We start from the raw sequence: 25,693 nt of genomic DNA on the forward strand, positions 1-25,693 counted from the left end.
TCCGCACTTTAAAAAAGTAATTAATTAGTCTATTCTCTTTAAAATTAATATATTCTTTTATATTATTAACGATCCCCTAAGCTACCTTTCGGTTATTTTAATAATATAAAATAATAAAATTATCGATATAAAATACTAATATTACCTTTTTATTTACGGTTTAGTAAATATAAATCTCCTCGTAGCTATATATTATATTTATATTATAAAATATAAAAATAAAAGTTTAGAACTAAAAAATTAGTAAGTTTTAGAGGCTATATAGAGTACGTTAGAGCTTACTTATTTTATTAATAACTTTATATCCTTCTAAAAGTTTAATAATTACTAGCTTTTTATTCTTAAGAGGTGCGTTAAAGAATACGTTAATAATATTATATTAGTTTATTTTAAAGTTAAATTAGGTAGTTATTACTATTGTAAGCTTAAAGGATTTTATAATAAGCGTCGAAGCGTACGTATTTTATAAGAAGTTAAGTAGTTATATATCCCCTCTTATATATATATATATATATTTACCTCGCTAACCTCGTTATTAACGTCGTATTTATAAGTATATACTTATTTTAATAAAAATAAGATTTCTTATTTAGAATTACGGTTAACTTCTTTTTATATACTAATATCCCTTAGCTTTTTTATTTCTATATTTATAGCGTCCCTAAGTAGCTTCTATAGTTATAATAAGAGATATTTAATATTACTAAACTTTTTTAATAAGCTCTAAAAATTAATTTTAATAAATCGTAGTTTCTAAACTCCTCCAAAACGCTCTAAATAGGTCCTATAAACTACTCTTTTTATTATTTAATAAAGTATTATATATTTTATACTACTTTTTTTTATAGCTTTTTACTAATTAAGTATAAAAATAAAATAAAAATAGTCTTAAAAACGGTTATAATAATTACCGTTTTTTATATTCGAATATAAGAGCGTTACGAAAATATTATTATTAAAGCGTTATAAAAGTCTATAGGCCCGGTTTAAATATTTAGGACTTAATAAAGCTTTACTTAGTCCTTAATAAAGTAGTTTTTATAAGCTCTATTCTTATATAATGATAAAGATTTATTATAAAGGTTCCTTACTAACGTTAATTTTAATATTAAGAATTATTTCTTTATAATTAGTACCTTATTTATTACGTATTCTAGCGTTTTATTAAGAGCTATTAAGAATTAAAAACTCGAGAACCTCTATAATATATATAAATACTTATAAAGAGGATTATAAACTACGTAGAGCTATTTATAACTTAGTTATTATATCCCCTTTTTTACCCCTATTCCTAAGCTTATATAAAGGGGTTATTTTAGGGGTTAATAATAATAATAAGACTATATTAGCCTCTTTAGCCTCTTTAGCCTTATTAACCGTACCCTAAAGTACGTTTATTAGTTATTTAGCGTCCTAAATAGTTGAAAATTTAATAATAATACTATTTTTAATTATAAAGTTATTTTAAGTACTAGTATTTCTAAACTTTAAATCTACTTTTCTAAATACTCGAACTAACTTATCGTTAGTATTAAAGAGTTTTTATATTTTTTAAATTACTAAATTTATTTACTTACTTATAATAGCTTACTCCTCATATATAAGATTATAAAAAACTTCTTTATTAAACTTAATATTCTTTATAATAAATACTTACTTAAGCGCGAGTACCTAAACCTTATATAAGTTATATATTTTTAATATATATTTAACTAAGTATTTTATATACTTATAAAAAAATACTTTAAACTCTTTTTAATATATACCCTTTTTACGATCTTTATAAAGAGGGTATACTTAGTAATTATATATATAAAAGCTATTAAAATATAGAGTAACTAGTTTAAAATCCCGTACTTAGTAACCCGTTTACTATTAATATTAATACTATTTTTATTAATTAATTTTTATTATAATAAATAAATCTCTTTTATTAGCCTCCTATAAAGTAATATTATAAATAAAGATTATTATTAATACTATTTCGTTTTATAAATTCGTAAAGACGTTTATAAAAAGGCATATTTTATAAGTTTTAGTAATTACGAATTAACCTACTTTTTTAGTATTACTTACGGGTTCTTTTATATATAAAAATAAAAGTTCTATTCTAATTCCTAGCTCGCTATATTACGTTTTATATACGTATTTAACGTTTATAATTAAGAGAGCGGTTTTATTATTATTTTTAAAAAAGTAAATTAAAGTCCCTTTTTAATAACGAATCGCTACCTCGAGGCTCTATAGTACAAAAAGTACTTCTTTTTCTATTTTAGTCCTTAAAAAGAACTCCCTAAGCTATTTATTATATTTATTAAAAGCTATAAGTATATATTATTGTTTACTAAAAAATAGTTCAAAATAAAAGAGATCTTAGTATATATAATACTATAGTTATAAAGCTCTTTTTAAAAATAATCCTCTTAAAACTACTATTTTAGCTTTAGATAATATATATATTTTATACTTAACTTATAATAAAGGTTTAATATATATACTTTAAGTTTTATATAATAATTAATAAAAAGTATTAAGTCCGAAATAACCTATTTTAAAGTACTAAAAGAGCGCGCTATTAGACTTTTTATAAATACGTTAATATAAATAACGGAATTTTTTATAGCTAATTAGTAATATAATATTAACTAAGCTCTATAAAATACGCTTAAAATTTATAAAAAAAAGATAGGATCCAAAGAGCTTATATTTAAAAAAGACTAGATTATTTTTTTAAATAAGCTACTTTTTAATAATACTCTTATAAAGCGTTCCCTATTATAAAATATAATCTAAACTATAATACTAAAGTACGCTTCTATTTAATAAAGTCTCTAAGATTATATTAATATAAAATCCCTTAATATAAATAATATTCTAAAGCTTTAAATCGTAAGTTCCTTTTCTTTTAAGTCCGTTTAAGACGCCCTTTATAATACGAGTACTACGTATAATAATAAGTAATATAGTAATTCCTAATTTAATATAGTCTTTATTACTTAATAATATATAACTTTTAAGTTTAAATAAGCTCTTATTATTAACTAAATATATTACTTGATAACTATTTATTACCGTATTTTAAAAAAAGGGGTAAGTACTATTTATAAAAATACTAAAAATTACGTTTATTTCTAAATCCTAACTCTTTATAAATATAATAACTACGTAACCCTCGTCCTAGTTTATTAATAAGCTTACTATAGGTTAATTAAAAAATCTTTTTAAAAACCTAGGTTTTTTAAGGGTTCTATCGTTCCTTAGCTAATTAGCTTTTTTAAACTTATTATAAAATAATTTTTATTTACTTAATTTAATAATAATGAGGACTTTTTTTATATAGCTCCTTAATATTCGTATTAATAACCTATTAATATTTCGGCCTATAAGTACCTATTTTAATTTTTAGTACGCTATAAAGCGCTATAAATATATATAATTATAAAAATATATAACGTTACTTTTATTATTTACGTTATTAACTAAGTTAGAGCGTTTAATAAAAATAAAGTAAACCCCTTTTTAATTTAAAGGTTATTTAATATATACGTTTTAAGTTACTAAGCTAAATATATACGTAATCTCCTTAAAGGTCTTTATATATATTCTAAAAACTATTAATTTATTAAAAGTCTTATATATACGTTAGCTCTATATAAGGTTAAGTTTTAACTTAATTATAATTAAAAAGTTAAGTACGGCGATCTTTTTATTAATTTTTAAAATATTATACGTTTTAGTTTAAAAATAAATAGATTACTACTCTTTATATTAGCGTTAAGGGTTAATTCCGGTCCTTATTTTATTAAGGGCTTATTAATATTCTTTTTAAACCGTATTCTTTATTATTAATTTAGAGGGCGCAAATTCTTATTTTAAATATTTAACGATTTATTATATACTAAACTTAGCGCCGTTCTTAATAACTTTTTAAAATACGTATTTATATAATATAGTATTAATTAATTTTACTAATTACTAAGTAAGGACTTTGATATACGTATTAATAATATTACGTTCATAAACTATAAGTTATTTATATTTAATATCGAGCTCCTATTATTTTTAAATACTTTTAAATATATAAATCTTTTTTATAAATATAGTATAAGGATAAATTTATTTATATAAAATAAGTAGTATAATTAGTTTTATAGAAAAAACTTAGCTTAGTTTTATAAGTTATTTATACTTAAAAAAGTTAAAAAGTTCGTACTAAGAGTTATATTTAAAAACTATTAATAAAGGATTTTTTAGTTTTTTTAGTCGTTCTCGAACGCTTTATAACGGGCTTAATAAATTCGTAGTTTTTTTTTATTATAAGTTATAACTAATTATCTAAATTCTAAGGGCAAAGTAAGCGTTATAAAGGGGTTAAAGAATATATTAAAATTTAGAGCGTTTAAGTTAACGTATTTTTAAACCCCGACGCCCTTATTTATAATACGAAGTACGTTAAATTATTTAATTTAATTATTATTACTAGTTAATTTAGCTTAGGCTAAAGTAGGTATAAATAAGTTAATTATTTTAAAAAGATTATAAAAATCGTATTAATAAGTACGTTATCGTAATATAAGGTCTTAATTAAGAGCTAGGCTTATAATTATTACGAGTTATAGTACGTAATAATAAGTATACGGAGTATAGTAAAAGTAGCTTAATTATTAAAATAGAAATAGATAAAAAGAAAAGGTCTATATATACGATATTTAAAATAAACACGTGATTTAGCACGTGACGGGCACTTTATAAGGTGCAATTACTATCCCTATTACGTGACACTTTTAAAGCTGCTCCTCTATCATAATCGTATCATGGCGATTTCTTAACAGTGGTAATCTGGCCTCCAGCCAGTAAAAGAAATCAGTGTCTCCCAGGACGCCTGTTCTAGGCTTATCCACCAGGAGCCAAACTCCTAAACGCCGCCTGTGTTTCCAAGCTTTCCCATTGAAAACAGATCCCAGTCTAATCTGATTCAGACCCAAGAGCTCCGAGGCTCATAAACATCATGGCGTGTCGAAAGTCCATCGTCTTCGCCGTTCGTAAAAACATGTGACCAAAGTGTGATATTTGCGCTTATAGTGATCCAATACGCTCCTCGACGCTGCCAAAGTAGAGAACAGGGCGTGGCTCAAGAATGCTGAGCTCGCTTCCGAAGCTCTTGCGCTCTTCCTCGAGGTCAAGCATCGAGGGCTGACGGAAGACGATGCTGTTGATTGTGCTGACGGGAGACGATGCCGTGGTAGTAAAGGAGCCTCGGTCGCTGCTGGCACGGGACGATGCTGATGACGAGCGGCGGAAGGTGGTTCTGAGTGTGCTCGGAGAGAAGCGGGAGGTGATGGACTGGAAGCGGGAGGACTGCATTTTGAACGAGAAGGAGACGTTTCCGACACCTTGGTACGTATAAAGCTTGGTGAATGTGGGTAGTATCGAGAGAGTGGGAGGTGACAGTGTGCAAGTTCGATGACAACACTGAGGAATCTGGGTGTAGATGTTGGATATTGGAGGCTCAGCCTGGAGTGTATGTGAACGAGTGAATGGCGAGAATTGAAAATGTTGGTTGGTCGAGTAGACTGAGTTCAAAAACTGGTTGTTAACAGCGGGAACAGGACGGATTATATCAAGTGTCGGAAAACATGGACACTCGAGAGGGAGAATAACTTGAGGCTAATAGTAGGCTAGTGGCAGAGTAGGTATGCTAGGTTCAGCAGCAGCAGTAGTCCGGCTGAGACGAGCGAATTGCCCCTGGCAGTAAATCAATCGCAGACGAAGCGAAGTGGCAGAGAGGGAACAAGGGGCCGCGGGAGGTGGAAAGGATGGGCAGGGAAGGCAACTAGGAGGTGGACAGGGGAGTGAGGATATGCGGAGGATTAAGAAGTGTGAGAAGGGTTCAACTACCAAGGATGTATACATAGTATGGAGAAACGGGCTTGAGGTTCAGGGGTGTGACGCAGACGGCATCAATGCGAGGTGTGGCATCAGGACGCTGCCTTCTTTTGGTGACGAGCAATGCGGTGGGAACTTGGGAAGAAGAGATGCATGGATGCCACCGGTGTTGGATGCTCGAAGACAAGTTGTTCAGACGACGTGCGCAGGTATGCCTCTTCTGTCTGCACGGCAGCGTGTGAGTACGTAGGCAACGGCATGTTTTGGGAGTCGTCTTGAGTAACTTGACGAGCTCTGAGATTCAGTCTATGAGACTGGACCGGTCCAACTTGGATGAGGATGTCGAACCTGGCGTTGAGCCCGTCCATTGCTTGGCGGATGAACTTTGATCGAAGAATTCGGTAGTCTGTTACTGCGATAGACACTGAGGCAGCGTCTTTCTCTGACATGATAGACTTGTTTACGGATTTCTATCGATAGAAGACTGAGGGGCCGGTGGGAGACCGAAAGACCACATGAGATATGAGATGGCGTGCCGCATATGCCGTACCTGCGCACCACCTTCTCAACGAGAGATACGTTCAGTATCCGTAGATTCTGGCTTACATACCCAGTAAAGGAAGACAGTCACGGATCCAGAGCAAGAACCAGCGGTTTATGGAAGCAGCACGCGAGGGCAAGAGGCAACGAGTGCTCTGTAACGTGCAAGAGATGCCCCAGGAGCCGGTGCAAGGCAGTCTGGGGTATGTAGCAGCCTCCTGCTCCTTTAGTCCCAATTGGCTGCATTGTGTGATCGTCGTTAGGGGGGGCCAGGAGCAAGGGATGAGTTTCCCTTGGGGTACCTTGAGTTCTTCGTACCTCTTTAGGTACCGTTCCTGCGGTAAAAGTATGGGAAGGATACGGGCGGGTACGGAACGGCCTTCTCGGCTTGGCTTATCTTGGCTTTCCACCGACTTCAGAGCTACCCGTACTCCGTACTGCCCAAAAAAAAAAAAAAGTCTGTTAACGCACAGGCGGTGAGCGTCCATCCCTCAATGTACCTCCCCACGCATCGTCGCTACGATTCTACTGACACGGGGGCCAAGATAATACATCGGATCAATGACTTTGGAGAGCAGAGTCTAGTAAGATACGAAGACTGGAAGAGTAGTGCTGGATTAGGTAGGCGTCAGGGGGGGACAGAGTGACAGCCAGACAACCTAGCGGTGCAGACAAAGAACGCACGGCTGTTTCAAGGGCGCCCGCCAACGAAATTGCCGATGTCATGCGTGCTTCATGGCTGACGCTGATGCTGACGCTGACCCTGACGACAGTTCTGGGACTTACAAGTTGGTGAGTGGCCACGATTACGTACAAACACCTCACCCTCCTCAGCCTCAGCGCCGTGCGTATGTCTCCATCCGGATAATCCGCTGCTACTTATGTGCAAGGCTTCAATAATGCCATCTTTCCCAAAATAAGAACCGAGCATTGCCCAAACCCATAGCCTCAAGCCTGGGAGGGTTGAAGGGCAAGCTATGGACAGGCATGTGCGCTATGTGGTGGATGGCTACCGCTGGACGGTTGACCGCAACCGCATAACGTGCTCATCGCCATAGCGCGGCGTTCGTGCCACTCGTTCGCACCAGCGTTTTCCCTTGACGAGGATGGCTGTTGCCAACGCGGCGGAAAGCCCGTGATGTGGGTGTCGAAGCCTTCTGGAAGAACTCTCTGAGCCACTGTGGCGATGCTCTGCCACGAATATTCTTGGGCCTGCCCGGAGACTTACTCATATAAGCCCACGATATTATATGCTAAAAAGGGCATATCAATCTAGGGGAGACTGTGGCAGTCTATCTATATGGTCTTCCCATTGCATCGTAAATGACACAGGTGAAGAAAAAAAAAAGAAAAAGAAAAAGGGACTGCCGATACCCGTAGTGGGTGTGGTGTTGAAGCTAATTACAGAGAACATGTTCCATCGGGGCACTGTACGGCGGACAGGTAACATCAAAGAGGTCATATTCCTGTCGGTTCTTCATCTCAAACCTCGTGTTGTTGTTCTGAGTACTAAACAGGAAGCTCGTCCGTTCCTTTGAAGTTATACCCGAATCACAAACGCCATCACACGCATCAAACTCTCCAAATCCAGGATCTTCACTCTCCTAATCGCTTTGCTGTCACATCTCCTAACTGATCCTCCGGCAAAACAGATGTCCAAGTGTCCTCTCTTTCGGGGGGCATCCGTCGATCTCATGATTAAAAGCTAGGAGAGGGGAGGAATAACGTGATGGGACATGGGCTCACTAACACTGGAAACAAGGCCACCCCTGGGTATCCCCTCACCATACCCCTGTCCTGTCCATTGCCTATCGTTGCAAATCGTGCCCACGTCTGTGTAGACGAGTGTCGAGTGAGAGTCCGGATAATACTACAAGCAGTGAAAGCGTGCAACAAACGAAAAATCTCTCTCAATCTTGTCGATGGCCCCCGATCTCCCCGTCAGAAAGTAGACAGCCAGTTGTGCGCCCAGGACGGACAAAGTAGGAGAGGAGGGGCATATTGAAACATTCGCGAAGATGAAACGAGGAAGTGCCAAGCGACGACGAGACACGGACAAGACCAGACCAGACCAGGGCCTACACCGGACGAGACGAGACATGAAAGTCACGAAATACGAGACTCAGACCCGTCTTTAGACTAGGACTTTATCAATTCCCCGAGGCCTACCCCCGGAACCATGTTCGACCCCGATGGGTGACGGTTGATGAAGCTTCTTTTCTATGTCGTCCCGTCTGATCTTTCTACTGCCGGCTTTCAAGGCAAGGCCCAAGACACAAGATTACTGAATTTAGGGCCAGGTATCGAAGCCAAGAGGCATTCCTCTATGTCAAAAGCGGCGTTCTTGGCACTGTTGCAACTTAATCTATCCGTCATTCCGCCAAGAGCCAAATCCATTCACTGTTGACGGCTCGTGATTCCGTATTATATATACTGAAAGTGATGGCTTGATACTGGCCAGCTTCTTGTATTCAATCTTTTTCGCTAGAGAGCGCACTCGTTTGTTCAGAGCATTTTTGGAGCAGAGTGCAAAGGCATCGAGGATGGAAACTTTCTAGAATCCTTCTATAAGATACTCGAGAAAACATACAGCTTCAGCCCTCGGATTCTTCAATCCTGGGAGAAGAAATGGGCAAGGATTCGTAATTCCGGAGAAGGAAATCCACATCGTTCTGATGCTCTGTTCATGCGCAAGAAGTTTAACCTCTCTTTGACGCCTGCCAAGCAAACGTTACTGTTTTGATGTCTAAACCCGAGACGAAAGAATCACGAGAAAGTGTACGAACGGGAGCAAACCTCTCAATGCATGGAGAAGCTTTCAATCTTAAAGGGTCCTCTGCTACACTAGCAAAAGATGGTACGAGTTGGTAAGCTTGATATTTGCAGTCACGTCATGCCGTTCCCGTCACTGTCGTCGCTGGGAATAAATCGCCCTTTGCGATGGACTTTGCGATCATCGTCTTCAGATGAACGAAAAACTGGTCTCTTCTTTCTAAGCGTCCAAGTCTGGTCACAACGTCAAAGCGGGGCATTAATCCGTCTGGCCCGAGTGCAGTCAACTATGACTGTGCATCGGAGACATGTCTTAGATTAACATCGACCGTCTTCGCTAACGAGAGTCGAGAATGATCGTAGGATTTGTGTATGACACTGGGACAGCGAGATTGACAATACGGGTGCTCACTTTTCTTCACACGAAATACGTGTTCATGATATCCTCCGCATTAGCTACACTACCCTACGTGCAATCTACGAAGCCCTTGCTTGATCATAACTGTCATCATGCTGCAAGTATCAACCAAAGCCATGAGCAAGTTGCTTCGTCTATCTTTCTATCAAACATGAAAATCGAAAAGTTCATGGTGCTCATGCCTCTCGTGGCTTAGAAATGGTCTAGGAGCTACGCCCAGAATCGATGACACGTCTTCATCTCAAACCTAAACGCCGTCGCTGAAGGAACAAAATCCACAACGCACCACTTTCTGGTGCATCTATCTACTCCAATCGGATTTTCGGACCGATTTCCGTACTGTTGCAGTTCTCCGAATACTCTCAAGCCAAATAGAGTCATCCAGCATGTTGCTAACTTGTGCGGGGCTGACAGGGCTCTGTGGTGTGACAGCACTTCCCCTTCTACTGCTCTGAGCTGAAGTCTGGCCTCCTTCTTGCAATTCAAAGCTGAAAGCAGAATGCGTCGATTGGTGGCTCGGCGTTGTAGGCCCAGATCTCGGGAAGCTGAGCGGGTGCTGGTAGTCGCCGTCCGACGTATCTGTCGGCCCTGGTCCAGACCAGCTATTGTGTACCGATTTGTGAGCGTCTTCCACTGTCAGCAATGCTGACCTCGTTTGTCCGGTTCCGGCCACCGGCGAGGACTTGTGGCGTGTATCATCATCGTCAACAAGAATGTGAGGGATGTCGAGCTGGGGAATAGCAGTCATCCTCGCCGACTTTCTCATGTCAATGTGCTTCTTGAACTTGCGAGTCCAGTACCTGGAGATGATGTCATTAGTCATGGGATTCTATAGTCCGTAGTCATCAAGGAAACTCACAAGGTGTCAAAGAAGCCAAGAACGACCCTGCGCCGCACCTCCTCTTCCACTCTCTGTAGCCGAGCACGCCTTCGCAAGAATTCTTCCAATCTGCAGAATTGTTAGTCTGATCAGTGACTATGGTCGATGAGGAAGTACCTACTTCAAACTCTTGCTGTCATTGATGATGTTATAGTGGGCCAGAATCATGAGCACAGAAGTGAACGAAATGCCTTTGTCGGGGTCCGCAGAGACCATGACTTCCTCGAAAAAGATGTTGAACCGACGGCGACGCTCGCGAACCTTGACAACGTCAATCTGTGCGAGTCTCCGATTGAGTCGTTGGATGTCAATGCCCGCACTGTAGTTACTCGCAGAAGCTATAGACATGTGGCGTGCTCCAGATGTCGAGGCATCGTTGCGAACATCCTCTAGGATCTGCCTGACCGAATCGTCGGCATCATAGATGCGCATTTCAAACACTCCAGAAAGCTCTCCTAGAAGTCGGGGGAATGCATCCTTGCTGATGAAGCCGGTCCCGGCAGGATCGACGCTCCGCCACGCCTCCTTGAAGCGCCGGATCTCATCACGGTCTACCGCAGCCAATCCGCTAGACCGTTGGTATACGTAACTGAAGCTCTCATAGATGAGAGAAACGAAAAGGTTGACAAAGATATACATGCTCAGAATGTTCCATGCAACGAAGAGGAAACGAGCCCAGGGTTTGCTACCGCAATCGCTGTTAAAGAAGTCGGCGTTATCAACGCAAAGCGGCGGCTCGATAGTCGCATAATCTTCCATGACCTGGTTCCAGCCTTCACCACAACTCATTCTAAATAGAAGAATCAGGGCGTTAGGCACGCTGCGGAAGTTGACGTTGGCTTCTTCATTCTCGCCAAAGCGCGTCAGACTGAATGCTTGTGTAAGAGCAATGGCGAAAACCAGGAAGAACACAAGCCAGGTAGCGAGCAAGTTTCCAATTGTTGTTAAACTTGCAGCAGCCGTTTTGAATAGCTGGTCGAGAGCATCATTCCGCGGGATAAGAAGTAGGAGGATGGCCACAAGGAAAAACTTGTGGAGCTGCACATACGTATCGCTATTTCTGCTGATGATGAGCACGGATGTAGAGACGAACGCGCCGGTGACAACTACTAGCGAGTATAAGTCCCATGAGCTCCTTCGGAACCGGGCCCAGCCAAGACCAATGATCCTGATGGCAATGTTGGCCATGTAGACTAGCGTGAATGCCAAAAACAGTCCATCCCGAGAGTCTGTCCACCATTGTGGTTCGCCGTGATACTCGAGTAGAAGGAGTAGGAGATGGCATATGAGGACGTAGGTGACGGCTGTATACCATTTGCCCCTTTTCTCTATGGCGCGTTTGTGACACCACTTCTTCCAAGTTTTCTCTGATTCATTGTATGAGCTCTTGGACGGAGAAATCTGTCGTAACAGTTTTCGTAGTTCAAGCCAGGACCGCTGCTCAGCTGTCAAAAAGGCAACTCCAGTCTGCTCCGTATAATTGCGCATGAACACTGAGATAAACAGCGTGAGGACGAAGACTGTGGCCAACAGGTTGAAGACAACAAAGAACATGGCATTTCCCTGACGGTTGAGGTCTTTGGGCTGATTACCGAGCCCTGTGACTGCCTGTGCCGCGAACATGACATCGGTCCAACCCTCTTGACTGACAATTTGGAAGAGGACGAACAATGACGCTGCAAAGTCATCAAAGCTGAAATAGTCGTTGGAGGGAACACGTGGCGCCAACATGGGCCAATCGTCGTTGAAGGGTGTATTGTTGAATTCGCCAAAACAATCGGAAATGAGCATAATGGAGTCATCTCCGTCATTGCATTTAACCATCTGGCCGTTGAAGATATTCAGTCCGTAAATGGCGAAGGGGATTAGCAGGGAGATGGACACGAACGCAGCCTGTAGAATCAGTGAGAAAAAGATTGCTTGTGGGTTTGGAGGTGAAGCTTACACTGAGGATCTTCCATCCGCCAACTACGATGAGTGAGTGGAAAGTATCCCTCGCGCTATCGCTGACATTGAGCAGGCGTAGAGCACGAAGAGCCTTGAATGCACCAATGGCTCTAGAGACGGCGCCATCGTTGGCGAGAAGTGTACCAACATTGATGAGCAAGGTGATGAGCACTATGCCATCGATGAATCCCCAGGAGCTCCGGTAGTAGGCGTTCGGCGTGAAGAAAAAGCCATCCGCGACGACTTTGATTACAGCCTCAACCGAGAAGACTGTGGCAAATGCCAAGTCCGTCCAGACATACCAAAACGTAATGCTGAACTCAGGATGCTCGGCTTGGTATTGCTTTTGGTAAAGCGGTGTTGTGACGCAAGCAATGACGACCATTGCAACGATACATGCGTAGATGAAAGCTGAGGAAGTATACCAGGCAATCTTATTAGGCTCGACACCTTCGAATCTTTCATTTCCTCGGCCAGGACCAACGATCCTTTGACAGAACCGCCTGATAGGGTTATTGGGCGTAAAGACGAATAGCGAGTTGTTGTAATTGGGGTGTCTTGCAAGATAGTCCCGCTGGGCTTTCTTGCGCGCTGATGTGGCGAAAACCGCCTGCCGTGCCATTTGCCGCGGATCAAGAGTATCGTTGGGACCATCGAACCGTAGATTCGAGTAGAACGGATTCGGGTCTTTGCTGCTGAATATAGACTTAAACTTCCCCCACATTGAAGACAAGAAACCAGGCCTGACCTCACCAACGTGATGCGTTTGAGCCCTTGTAGGCGAACGTTCCTCGTTGGGTGTATCCTGCGGCATATCTGCGGCATCATCGAGGAATTCGTGCACTACGGCGTCCTTGAGAAGCATTTCCATCATGGCAGGACCGTAGTCCAGAGGATCCTTTCTCCGTCTAGCCTTGCCGAAAGTAAAGATGTTTGACAGCGTGAGGTTACCAGCGGATTTGCCCAGTTCTTTTCTTTGGAGAAAGGCCTTGACCTGCTCGAGGCGCTTCTCATCCTCAGAAACATCAAAATTTTCTTGAATGACAGCAATAAACATATTGACGAGAATCAAGAACGACAGGATGAACCAGCCAATCAGGAAAACAGCGCCAATCCAGCCCGTATCGTGCTCATTCAAGTAAGAAGTGACGTTGTACAGCATGGAAGTCCAGTTTTCACTCGACAAGATCTGATACATGCCGAGGAAGGAGTTGTAGACAGTGAAGAAGGAGACCTCGTTGAGGTCGCCACTATCGCTGTGACTTGGTATCTCGCCTCTGAACAGTTGAGCCGCCAAAATCGCCATAAGAAAGGTGATTAAGAAGACGAACAACATCAAATTGGCAATACCGTTCGAATTTCCGAGGACCATGACAATAAGTTTCCGGGTCATCGGTACAGCCAAGACAAGTCGGTAGACTCGTACAATTTGGAAGACTGTCAGCCAGGCATAAGTTTCTCCAGAATTCCGGATTGGCGGGATCCGGATGATGGTTGTGATGATGGCGAGGCCCGCATCGATGAGGTTACGCTTGCTCTTGTGGAAAGAACGCCAGCCTGCGGCGCAACGTATGATGATTTCAATGTCCAGCAAGATAGTGACAGCAACCTCGGCCGAGTCAATGAACTGCCCGCGTTCTTTAGACATCTTGGAACTCCTGAAGCACTGGGCCATGAGACCGAAGGCAATGACTGCAATCCAAAGCAGAAACGTCTTGTCGTAGATTCGCTGCAAGGCAGGCACCTTCTGAGGCGGTTCGTCCATGGGCTCTTGCGCCGGTGGCTCTTCGGGAGCTGTGAAAGCACTCGCCCGACTTTCCTCTCGGATAACCTGGAAGGAAGACGTAATGACCGCAATAAGCAAGTTGACGAGCCAAAGCATAAGAATCATGATGCCGGCGCCGAAGAAGAGAGCTGCGGGAAGGTAATCGGAGTTGGTTGTGTAGTACATGACGTCGGAGAAGGTGTTGGAACTGATGATGACAAACACCATTTCTAGTGATTGAGCAATATTGTCGAAGCTGACAGTGCCGTTGAATGGGTTGTCTTGCTGAAGACAGATCGAGCCACGAGGACAAAGGAAGCCTTTTCCGGCTTTGCTGCCGTTTCTGAAATTGTCCAGAATACCATCATTTTCCATCATGACCCAGGGCATGCTTTCCCCAGTATCGTTGTTGAGGAATCCTCCACAGAACTGCATGTCATTTGTGAAGGATTTCTCCTTATTAGTCGGGTCTGTTGGGTCAAGCCAGACACATTGCCGACTCAAACTGGCCTTGAAGCTTTGTACTCCAATGATGGCAAACAGTATCCAGAAGAACGTGATTAGGAAGGCGACTCGTACAAGCAGCGGTGCAGCTTTTTTCAGACTTCGAAGGATAATCTGATTATTCAATTAGTGGCGCACTTGAGAGGGGTAGGGCAGGATTACTAACCGCTGTGCCGTTCGTCAAAGCAAGCAGTCTCAAGATACGAAGACACGAAATCATCCTGAAGACGTATAGATGCTTCTCACTTTCGACGCCAGTGATTCTCAGCGCAAAGGAGATCCAGTAGGCAACAACAGCGAGGAAGTCAAGCCGGTTGAATGAATGCCGCAAGAATGCTCGTCGGGCAAGTTGATACCTTTGCTGCTCCTCGACAGTCTGTGGCAGAGTCTGACCCTGCATGATTGTGAAGGACCGCTGAAAAGCTGAGGGGCCAAGGTGAATTTGTTGTCGCGGAGCCTTAACAGACTTTTGCCGCTGAGGCTGGAACAAATTTCTGTACTGATCGACAACCGCTGCTCGGACTCCTTTTTGGCGATCGATGGTGCTGTACTCGGAGGCATTCAAGAGGAAACCGGAGACCAAAATACGGGCAATCAACTCGAGTGTGAAGATAATAAACAGTACCAAAATCGCCCAATCAATCCAGGTGACTCCCCATGAGGCTGGCCGCGGGTTCGTGAAGACATCTGGAGCCGATTCCACGGCCAAAAGAGTAGCTTGAAGGATTATAAGTATGAGAATGAAGGGCTCAGTGAACGGGTGCACCAGCAGATCGCATAGCTTCGTTCTGATCGGATGAGTGGGAGGAAAGATGCCTAAGGACTTTCCTTTAAGAGGATTCTGCATCGGCACCCGTTGTTGCATGGGCGGAGGAGGATCAGCGAATACATTCTCCCCTTCGGAACCCTTCTCAGGTACTTGGAAGAGATTGGAATGGTAGGAGGTATCGGTGAACATCTGAGCAGAGTTGTGTAGCTGCTGACGGCGGTCCGGGGCCGGTGACGGAGATCGACTCCGCGATGTCCGATGGTCCACAAGTTCACCTTCACCACTGATATTGACAACACGCTGAGACATGGCCCTCATGATGGAGCCCGCCCTGAGGAGGGCGCCAGTAGTAGAGGGCGAGCGAGAGCGTCGCTGCTCCCCTCCCGGGCTCAGTGTCGCCCCATAGCTTGGACGTCTGCCGCCAGGTTCCAAGTCATACCCGAGCGATCTTGCATCCCGCGTCCTTGGTGGCGCGTTGTCGATGTCGGATACTGTCTGGAAACTATCTCTCGGCTGAGCGTCCCCCACATTTGCGCTTAGAGAGCCGGAAATGGGCTGGGCCCTGGATGTAAGAGGCACCCTATCCTCATAGTAATCGGGGTTTGTAGCCTCTTCGAAGTATGGTGACGGTCGGTCGAGGGAGTCGAGAGATGGCGAGTTTAATCGGGGAAATGGAGGAGGCTGATTAATATCAGGTGGTAAGGCGAATTGTAATGCTGAAGCATCGATGGGGGAGTCAGGGCCTCCGGAACTGTTGGACTGAGCATAGGGCTGTTCCCAATATGTTGAAAGACCGAGTCCGTTAGCAGACATTTGCGGTTGGCCTCGACGGCCGCGTTGAGATTCGGCTTGGGAGTCTGCCTGCAGACCCTCCCTGCCAGAGCCCGAGGACTCGTCACGTCGCGAGCTCATCTCGTAGGAGTAGGGGTTGTTGCTTTGCATCGAAGGATCTGGGTTCGATTTGCGCCTGGATCGCTGCTCTTGGTGCAGTCAATGAAGTGTAGCCGCGTGTTAACAGACAGATACTGCCGTTGTGGGCGAGCAGAAGGAGTGGCTGTCTTTGTGTGCCGGTCGGAGGGTGGCCAAGCCCACGGATCGCATGTCCAGAACTATTGCCGGTAAAAGATTGCGAACATGTCGTAGTGCGAAATAGCGTCGCGTACGACAATTCGTTTTGCCAGATGTCGGATCGAATGGAACGGATTAAATCGCAAGTTCCGACAGTGCGGTGGGCTCGTTGTGTGGGAATATGAAATGTCCCCGATGGGCAACAGACGGTGCGTCGGTCGTAGAGTCGAGGTTTGGATGCCTGTAGAGAGGGTCTGGCGTCGTGTTTTCGAACGCTACCAATCTGACAGTGTGGACTCTGTGTTTCCGTCGTGAGCGGGGCGGTGCGTTTGCAATTTCGTCCTGTGGTCCGCGTTCGTTGTACGAGGGAGGAAAAGAGCGAGGGAACAATACCAATGCTGTCGAGTGTTTCTTCGTATCGAAGTCCCCGACGAGGTGATGGAGTGAAGGAGAAAGAGGCATAGGCTGACTAAGGCACCTTGTCCATGGCGGATTGAGTGCCTAGAATCAAAAGCACTGTAAGGATACTTGTCATCGGTGCCCCCACAAGGCGGGCAGTCGGAGACAGGAGTTTCTATTCTCAGCTTATCCATGGCTGACTCCCCAAGACGGCTGGCGCGGCAGGGGGCCTCCCCCACAAGGCAAGCTGGAATGGTAAGTACTTGTCTAACCGTTGAAGTTCCCAGGCACTAGCAGTACCCAGGCACTTTGGAGGACAAGGAGGCAGGCAGTGGTCAGTGGTCGCTGGCAGAGGCTTCCAGGTTGATTCGGGTCCCGAGAACATGGGGCGCCGTCAGGGGCCGAAAAAGTATCAGCACAGTGTGTATCCAGCCGTGGGCGTGTTTCACCCTTCCCTTTCAGCCCGTCTCGAAACTGCCAGGTTGCGAGGTGAGCCCCGAGAACCTTACTTGCTGCAGGGCTCATGCAGAGCAGCAGAGGATACGAAGTCTTGCTGGGCTTCCTACTTCCTAATACTGTCTAGGGTCTAAGACCCCACCCCACACGACGGATCACCCCCTACGACAGATCACCTAATTCGGTACAATTCAGTCAAAAACCACTAATTCTACCTACTTCATTTTATAATATTAAAAGTATATAAAAATACTTTTAGATATATAATATATAGTTTTCTTACTAAGATAAATTTTATAAACTATAATCTATTATAATTATTAAGATATTATCAAATAAAATATAACATTTTTTACTATATAAAAATACGATTTCTAACTTTATGAAAAATAAATAAACCTAAGTATTTTAAAAGACCATAATTTTTTAAATATTTTTCTAAGCTTAAATATACTATTTTTAGTATTATACTAATTACATAAGCTTAGGAAATTCAAGTTTTTATAAATACTACTTATTATAATATAACTTAATATTTCTATATAATAATACTTATATTACTAATAAAAAACTATTTATATAAGTTCAATTTAAATCTCTTAAAAATAATTAATTTTAAAATTTTATTCTTTTTAATAAATAAAAGAGTTATATAATAAAGTATAATGTTAGTATTTGTATAGAAATTACTAGTAAACACTAACATTTAGAAGCATATTTTAAATCTAATATTATTATATAATATAATATAAAATGATTTTTTCTAAATATTTTTCTATACTAATTATATTTTTTATAGCTTGTGTATTTTTTAAAATATTTATTTTTTAATTATTTATATATATATGGAATAGCGGTTTTAGCTGAATCTGGCCGAATTGGGTGATCTGTCGTAGGGGGTGATCCGTCGTGTGGGGTGGGGTCTTAATGCGGCATTCGGATCTTCCTACGTAGACTTCCGACTGAGACGATGGGACGGGGATGAGACGGCAGCCAAGGGAAGAACGGCACACGCATGAACAGCTTTCCGCAAACTCGTGGTACATAGGTAGTGTGCCTTCTGCCTCAGTCGTACCTAAGGTACCTACTGTCAGCACCTAGGACTTTCAACTGTCCAGTCCGGTCGTTTTCTGATAGGGCTAGCCAATAGTCACTGCCCTGTGCTGATGGGGACACTTGCCCCCCGAAATTCTACTTCTCGGGTTGTCGCTGGCAAGCACGGCAAAGTGCCCAATGCCCAGCTCGTGTCGGCTACGTCCGGCCGACGCTGTGGAGTATGGCTACGTATACGTAATATTGTTGCAAGGTCCTAAATATGCTCATCGCCATCAGCCGTGATCTGAATGAATGCCATGAGCATCAACATCAAGGGACTTCGCAGATAAAAAAATCCAGGAAATAAGACGCGAGTACACACATGGTCGTAGAGCGTTTTCTTCTTCTTCTTCTTCTTCTTCTTATTTTCTTCTTGCCTTGGGCCCACATCAGGTAGATATTTGATCGCAGCAGGGATGATTGCCAAGATGCGAGGAAGGATGGTGAAAATTGCCCGGGAAGGGAGAGAAAGAGAGCCACGAGAGCAAGGCCAAAAGGATAGTGCTCCCGATGGATCCACTCCTTCCCGAGCAACACCGGCCGGTGCATCCAACCTCCGTCCTGATCCCCCCGTTCTGCCCCGTTCTGTCCCCCGTGAGTGTATTATGTAACTCTGCCTTAGGTAATGCTATGGTACCTACCTTAGTAGAGAAGGCTCCCTGCACACAAGCTTGGACCCATTTTCGATGCCACCCGCCGGGCAGGCGCCCACGCGCCTGCACCTTAGATACCTACAGGCTACGCCGCGGCCCAAACGCGTCCAGACCAGACAAGATCGAGGAAGGTAGGCTGTAGCACTGACGTTCGGCGTCCATCCACGCCAGAAAGTAGAGTAATTTGATTGCATCCACTCGACTTCATCCCGTGTCTTTTGCCTCGCCTTGCCATTATTTTACTTTCTAGTACTGAACAACGCCCCCAGCATTCTACTTCCGTTTTGACTCACTCGAATTCCCACCTCAGGTTTTTTTTCCCCCTCCTCGATCAGCTTTCGTCTTGGTCCATACCATCAGCCGCTCGTCACCACCTCACGATCCCTTCCATACAGTTGACCCGCAGACACTTCGATTGATCGACGGCCAACCTCCTACCCCAATTCGAACATACCTCTTCGAGACCTTGATTTCATCGGCGCTTCACTGCGCGACTATATCGTATCAATGACGCGACAGTCTTGAAGTATACCCAAGACGTCACCAGCAAGCACGCAGCATCATCAGGCCCCACGATTTCTGGCCGCATCGATTCCTCCTTCGACCGCCTTGGCGCATCAACGCAGAACGCAAGCAGAACCATGGTATCATCTCGCAAAAGGACACTGCAGGAGGCTGAGAATGGCTTAAAAGAAGAAGACTCTCTGCTCCTTCGCTTACGGAATCAATGGCAATTCGCAAATTTGTGCCAGTGGATCTATCTCTTTGGCAAGGTGGTCAAGATTGATGATAACCTAGATACAGAGGTATGCGATTCTTTGCCTTAACTCAATATTGCGTGGGCGCTACCACTTACTGACTGCTCGCTTCTAGGACATCGAGACCGAATGCCTGAAGCCGAATGCCCCTGTTCTCCAGGATATCGGTCTCGCCTTACTGAAGTTCGTTTCGTCGCATCGTGGCCTCACGTACGTTATTGAGCCTTGTTGATGTCGCTTGTCGCATGTTGGGACTTCCCATGCTAACATGTCGTAGACACGAGCTCTTTGACGAGTACACGCGAAGGCAATACTTGGCAAGGACACCTGAGAAGAACCCCTTTGGCACAGAAGAAATCGCAGCCAAGTTCACAGACTTCGATGTCTTGACCAAGGTAAATGCATGGTTACTCTCTAAGTCGGTGCAACGTGTCTAACCTAGACGCAGGTACGAATTCTTCAACAAATGACACAATGGGTCATGGCTCGCCCCGAGCGCGTCAGGGAGAAGATGGAAGAACAAAAGGACATTGATCAGGCTAGCTGGGTGAGTACTCGGGAGTTCATCTGTTATGCTTTGGTATTCTAACAGGCTTATACAGCGGATTGAGCCCATCGGCTGGGACAAAGACGATCGGACATATTTTGTTCTCGATGACAATAGAGTCTATCGAATGACTGAACCGCCAAACCCACCTACTCCCAAGAAGAAGGCCAAAGCTGCGAAATATGGATCCCGTTCAAATAAAAGACGGCGCCTCTCTGCACCAAACGGTACAGATCATGCGGACCAGTCTGTAAATGAACCGACCGATGCTTCCGGGGACACGACCGAGGACACTGGCCTCGGCAGCATGAAATGGGAATGCCTCGCTGTCAGCTTGAAAGATGTACAGGAGATCATTGCGTCTTTCCACAAAACTAAGGACGACAACGAGAAGGTCTTGCGAGACCAGTTGCAAGAGCATTTACTTCCTATCCTAGAGAAGCAGGAGGAGTCGAGGAAGCGCAAGGAGCAGCAGCGAGAGAGAGAACTGTTGAGTCTGGCTAAGATGGCAAATGCGAAGCGTTCTAGCCGCATCGCGAATAAGGCGGAGCAGCAGAAGCAAGAAGAGAAGGCTCAGGAAGAGGCCAAGGTCATTCAAGTCCAACGGGCCGCAGCAAAGAAACAAGAGCAACAACAGCTCAAGATCGAAAAAGAGCGGGACCTCAGACTGATATCCCGAGAGAAACGGCTGAAGGAACGGGAGGCTCGTCGCTTACAACATGAACGCGAACTTTCTCAGCTTTCAGAAGACAACCGCAATGGCTCGGGTCGTATCTCGGAGCGACGGCTGCAAGCCGAGATAGAGAAGAACATGCGAGCACTGGAGGAGCTAGAAGACGAGGAGGAAGACTGGATCTTCGATTGCATCTGCGGTGTCTACGGCCAGGTTGACGACGGCACACATAGCGTGGCGTGCGAGAAGTGCAACGTCTGGCAGCACAGCAAATGCCTTGGCATTAGCGAGACCGAAGCTGAGAAGCCTGAGTTTCATTTCGTCTGCCAACCATGCAAGCGGCGTGAGCAAGAGGCTGCGGCAAAACCAAAGACGACTATCAAGCTCAAGGTAAACCGCCCAGCTGACGTGGCGTCCTCGCCTGCGAAGCAGCCGTCAAAGGAGAGCGACCGCCAGTCGAGTCCGACAGGCCATGACGGGTCGGTTCCATCGAGGGGGGAACCGGTGCTCGGGCAAGACATTGGGGCACTATCAGAGTCTGCGATCACTAGCCGCCGCTCTGGATCACCGACCCAACCTCTAGGGATAAATGGAGCCAAGGAGACCAGCCCGGAACCAAAAACACCCAAGGCTGAGAACGATGAAGCTGATGATGGGCGAGCTCATCGTGACGCTACTGCTGAGAAGTCCTTGGCGAACGGTCACGACCATGTGCCTGCAAGCCCACCGCGGGCGAGAACCACACCAGCACCGCGGGACGTCTCATCGCCTAGACATGGAAACTCCAGTCTGCTTGCCACGCCCATCATCAGCCGCGAGCATGGCATCCCGGGCTCGGCACACTCATCATTCACACTGCCCGCTCCTGAGGGTGGACTTTCTCCGACCAAGCATTCTCCCCCGGCGCCCCGTCCGCAGCCCCCAAGCATCAAAACGCCTGCCCTCCCTGCCGTCCTACCGCCTGTGGCGACGCTTTCGCCGTCCCCACGTCATCAGATTCTGACGCCCCCTATCAAGCCTGCGGAGCCAGTCCGACGGCCACAGCCTCCAGGTGCAAGTCCAAAGGCGCTTTGAGACGAGACAGAGAGTCCGAGGCGTGCGTAAGACAGCTGAGTCGATGAATACGCGGGGTCACTCCTGTATAAGAAGTACGGGAGCCATGTCATGGGCTCTGCCTGGTGGTTGAATTGTTATGACCCTTCCACAGAGTGGACATGACTTGGCTGTTTGGATGTGTATGGATAGTACTTGTATGACGAACGACTGCATAGGATACCTCAGGTAGTAACGAGTAAAAGTTTCCTCAACACGAGCTCATGTGAAGGTGATCTAGGTCATTGCTAGAGACAAAATGGCGGGGAATACTGCTATCCCTGCGAATGAGATCGAGCCTCAGGTTGGGGGATATTAACCGGGTTCGTTTCTTTAGGGATATGCGAATGGCAACAAGTATCCTGTACAAGAGACTGATCGTGTCCCAAGTCAGATGAAGCTGCACGAGCAGCAGTACACGCTAGCTATTCTTGAGATGCGTTTACATGTAGTTCGATACGGCCCTAGATATGCCGCTGCATGTCTCAGAGGTGAACCGCTCTTTCTGGGAGAGAGCACAACCAGCTGCACCGGAGCCAGCTACGATGACTTCCTCTCAAGGCCGTATCTGGATGGTCTGGAAGACAACAGGTTGATGACTCAAAGTCAGAAATCACATCTAGTCTCACAATCAACGAACCAATGGTCTAAGCTTTTAGACAGGCTTGGGCAATGGTTTGAGCGGCAACCTATGTATCGATTCGCTCATGTCTTGCATGGGGAGGACGGGGAAGACGGGCCTACGAGGACAGACATAACCAGGGTGATTTTCGGCTGTATTTGCCTGGCCTGACATGGCACAAATCCTTGACATCTCTTTCCCGTTGGTCTCGAGGGATGTCTCGGGCTGTTGAGATTACAGACGATCGTAGACGTGTGGTGGTCTATCATCACCACGGTCCACTGGCGTGTTTTCCCCCACGCTTACGTTACGGGACCACGGGGGGTCGCGCCCTGCCGTCGCTGTGTGCTATCACCGGGGATGGCACGTTGCCATCCTTGGGTTGGAGAGCAACGGCGTCCTTGATTTAATGGTGACTTTAAGGGAGGCAGTTGAGAGTGGACTTGCACCTCGGCACAACCTCGCCGCATGGCTTCCGGCCGCACGACCTGAACAGAATTATATGAGCAAGCAAATGAGCGAAGAGCATGAGAGGAGGGCAAAGGACAGTCTCCAGAGAAAACTGCACGTCTGCCATGAGGCATGCGTGCCCATGCTACCATGCATGCACATGCGGAAAAGCGGAGAGGCGAATGGAGACGGCCGCGGGCTACATTAGAGCCGGAAGACATATATGATCAGCCACCCTACCTCGCAGCAGTGCCAAGATGAGCCCGAGTCGTGTTGGACCTGAGGTAAACGCCGATACGGATACCATCTATTAGTGGGAATGGCGGAGGCGGCATGTGAGTCCAGGGCCCAGGCATCATCTCTCACTCAAATTTGTGAATTTCTGATTCTCAACTCCTATGTAGTCCTCCTGCGGATACTGACGAAGAGTTAAGGACCGGCCGGGGGGGCCGTTACAGCAGCCTAGTGATGCATGGCTCCTGCAAGAACAGGTGCCTTGCATGAATGGAAAACGAGTTGAAAGCGCAGATGCATGTGGCGGTATCCGTAGCCTTTGGACGTCTGGAGATGAGGTGCCAGTGGGTGCAAAGAGCAGGGGCCTACGGGAGTCGGGGATTTGGTGTGTGAGAACGTGGTGTTCGTGGGTAGTGTGGTAGTTTGTATGTAGATTTGACCTGGAGGGGGCCAGAGGCTGGAATCATCGGATGCCATTGGATGCGCTCCGTTGGGATCGACATGGGGCCTGAGGATGCAGCATCCAACCATCCATCCATCCCACCGCACCGTCGGTGCCGTTCCGGTGTGCCTGCAGCGCGGCCGGCCAGTGCCTGCGTATGTGGAGAAGAGAGCGAAAAAGAGGCGAGATGGGGCCGCCGTCAAGAGTCAGGACGAGACACTAAGACGCAGACTAGGGGATTTTCTGAGCCAGCTCTAGGGCCAGATCTGGAGCCAAGAGGCACGGACGAAGACATGGCGCAAAGTAGCTTGCAGGCGTAAGCCGCAAGCGCAGAATGACGGGCAAGTGGTTCGGATGACAGACGACCGGGCAGAGTCTCTTGCGGCGTCTGGAAGCATGGCGGTATGGAAGATGGAGAAGCTGAACTGGAGTCTAGAGGCCAGAGAAGACCGACTAGGTCAGAGGCTGACTGAGAGAGCGCGGTAGCTCTCCCGCACTCTGCAGAGGGCGGCATCCTTCGGAATACAACGGGCTAGCCGAATATATGAACCTTATGGGCCGGAAACTCTCATCTCTCCGGTTAGGCCAACACTAATTAGGTACCTCAGGTTTGCCTCACCTCAGTCTTGGCCCAGGATCAGAAGGTCCTGATGGTTTTTTATGATGCTTGGCTGGCCGAGAACGACTAAGAGCGGAGAACATCGTAGCAGAATTGGGGAGAATCTAAACGATAGTTGCTGAGTGGATGATGGATGTGCTATGCAAGATGAAGGATTGAGCAGATGTATAATGATTGAAAATGAAGTTCAGATGCCGATTTCTGCTGCGCGCGTTGAGTATCATGGGTGTGTCGGGCAGGCCCTGGTCACTGTGGGGATGATTTGCGAGTGTTTCCTATTGATGTGGGTTTGAATGGGAAACAACGAGAAACAAATTTGCTTTGCAATTGGAGGAGGTGTACACGGTGCTTGAGCACCCAGTAACGACTGACCAAGGCCAGGCTTCCGACGTCGGCTGGGGGAAAGGGTACTACGTATGTTCGAATATTGTCGGTTGGCTCTTGGAAAGGAGGGCAAGGTATCCATCCGTAAGGTAAGGTAGTCTTCATTTACCAGCTGGACGGTCGTGGCCATCTGCTGGTCTGGCCCGAAATGGCGAGGCCTGGTTCTGATGCAAGGGCACGGTTGACGATGCAGATACCGGGGCTGCATGTTTGTGATGAAGCGAACGAACAGAGTGAGGATGTCAGACGAGTGAGAATAGCGAAAAGAACGTTGGCCATGGCTTGAGATATGACCTACAGTATTACCTTGGTGGAAAAAGAGAGAAACCTAAGTATTTGAGTTCCGTATCTCAAGCTTCGGTTGAAGGGCGGAGAATCCAAGGCGCCGCCCAAGATGAAAATACCTTAAGGTACCTTACCTTCTGCTGCAAGAGACAAAAAAAGACGGAAGGAGGGGACGAGAAGCAACAGATTTCTGAAGTAGGCACGTACCTAATAAGGTCAGGTACCTAAGGTAGGTAGGCATGTCAGTACTTGCCCAAGACGAGACGGGAAAGAGAGAGACGGACATGCACCGATCCCCACGCACCATGGCAGGAAGGAAGGACCGACGTAGAAGAGTCAAAGAATGAGCGAGGTGGAATGCGCGCCACGCTCTGTTTCTGGACAAGACCAATGAGAAGTGACGCCACCAACACTTCCGGCAGCAGAAGGAGCAAA

The 25,693-nt window shown here is 45.2% G+C and overlaps 6 protein-coding genes across 6 annotated transcripts; 3 read left to right on the top strand and 3 right to left on the bottom strand.

Moving 5' to 3' along the window:
• Positions 1 to 5,076: 5,076 nt before the first annotated feature.
• Positions 5,077 to 5,364, bottom strand: CLUP02_12538 (uncharacterized protein; the record flags this gene model as incomplete). Its single annotated transcript, XM_049291502.1, has 1 exon — positions 5,077 to 5,364. The coding sequence occupies one exon, from the start codon at positions 5,362 to 5,364 to the stop codon at positions 5,077 to 5,079; it is 288 nt and encodes a 95-aa protein (XP_049148647.1).
• A 614-nt stretch (positions 5,365 to 5,978) lies between these two features.
• CLUP02_12539 (uncharacterized protein) lies at positions 5,979 to 6,254 on the bottom strand (the record flags this gene model as incomplete). The annotated part of the gene is made up of 1 exon (XM_049291503.1): positions 5,979 to 6,254. The coding sequence occupies one exon, from the start codon at positions 6,252 to 6,254 to the stop codon at positions 5,979 to 5,981; it is 276 nt and encodes a 91-aa protein (XP_049148648.1).
• A 289-nt stretch (positions 6,255 to 6,543) lies between these two features.
• On the top strand, positions 6,544 to 7,484 carry CLUP02_12540 (uncharacterized protein; the record flags this gene model as incomplete). Its single annotated transcript, XM_049291504.1, has 3 exons — positions 6,544 to 6,629; positions 7,200 to 7,274; positions 7,373 to 7,484. 3 exons carry the CDS (start codon positions 6,544 to 6,546, stop codon positions 7,482 to 7,484), a joined length of 273 nt encoding a protein of 90 aa, XP_049148649.1.
• Positions 7,485 to 9,917: 2,433 nt separating this feature from the next.
• Positions 9,918 to 16,423, bottom strand: CLUP02_12541 (ion transporter; the record flags this gene model as incomplete). The annotated part of the gene is made up of 5 exons (XM_049291505.1): positions 9,918 to 10,416; positions 10,476 to 10,565; positions 10,618 to 12,389; positions 12,442 to 14,826; positions 14,879 to 16,423. 5 exons carry the CDS (start codon positions 16,421 to 16,423, stop codon positions 9,918 to 9,920), a joined length of 6,291 nt encoding a protein of 2,096 aa, XP_049148650.1.
• Positions 16,424 to 19,793: 3,370 nt separating this feature from the next.
• CLUP02_12542 (PHD-finger domain-containing protein) lies at positions 19,794 to 22,204 on the top strand (the record flags this gene model as incomplete). Its single annotated transcript, XM_049291506.1, has 5 exons — positions 19,794 to 19,958; positions 20,026 to 20,120; positions 20,188 to 20,305; positions 20,359 to 20,457; positions 20,513 to 22,204. 5 exons carry the CDS (start codon positions 19,794 to 19,796, stop codon positions 22,202 to 22,204), a joined length of 2,169 nt encoding a protein of 722 aa, XP_049148651.1.
• A 277-nt stretch (positions 22,205 to 22,481) lies between these two features.
• Positions 22,482 to 23,716, top strand: CLUP02_12543 (uncharacterized protein; the record flags this gene model as incomplete). Its single annotated transcript, XM_049291507.1, has 7 exons — positions 22,482 to 22,526; positions 22,581 to 22,636; positions 22,712 to 22,985; positions 23,095 to 23,412; positions 23,466 to 23,543; positions 23,609 to 23,629; positions 23,699 to 23,716. 7 exons carry the CDS (start codon positions 22,482 to 22,484, stop codon positions 23,714 to 23,716), a joined length of 810 nt encoding a protein of 269 aa, XP_049148652.1.
• Positions 23,717 to 25,693: the final 1,977 nt, after the last annotated feature.

The sequence above is a fragment of the Colletotrichum lupini genome, chromosome 6 (genome assembly GCF_023278565.1).
Source record: "Colletotrichum lupini chromosome 6, complete sequence".
Lineage (NCBI taxonomy): Eukaryota > Fungi > Ascomycota > Sordariomycetes > Glomerellales > Glomerellaceae > Colletotrichum > Colletotrichum lupini.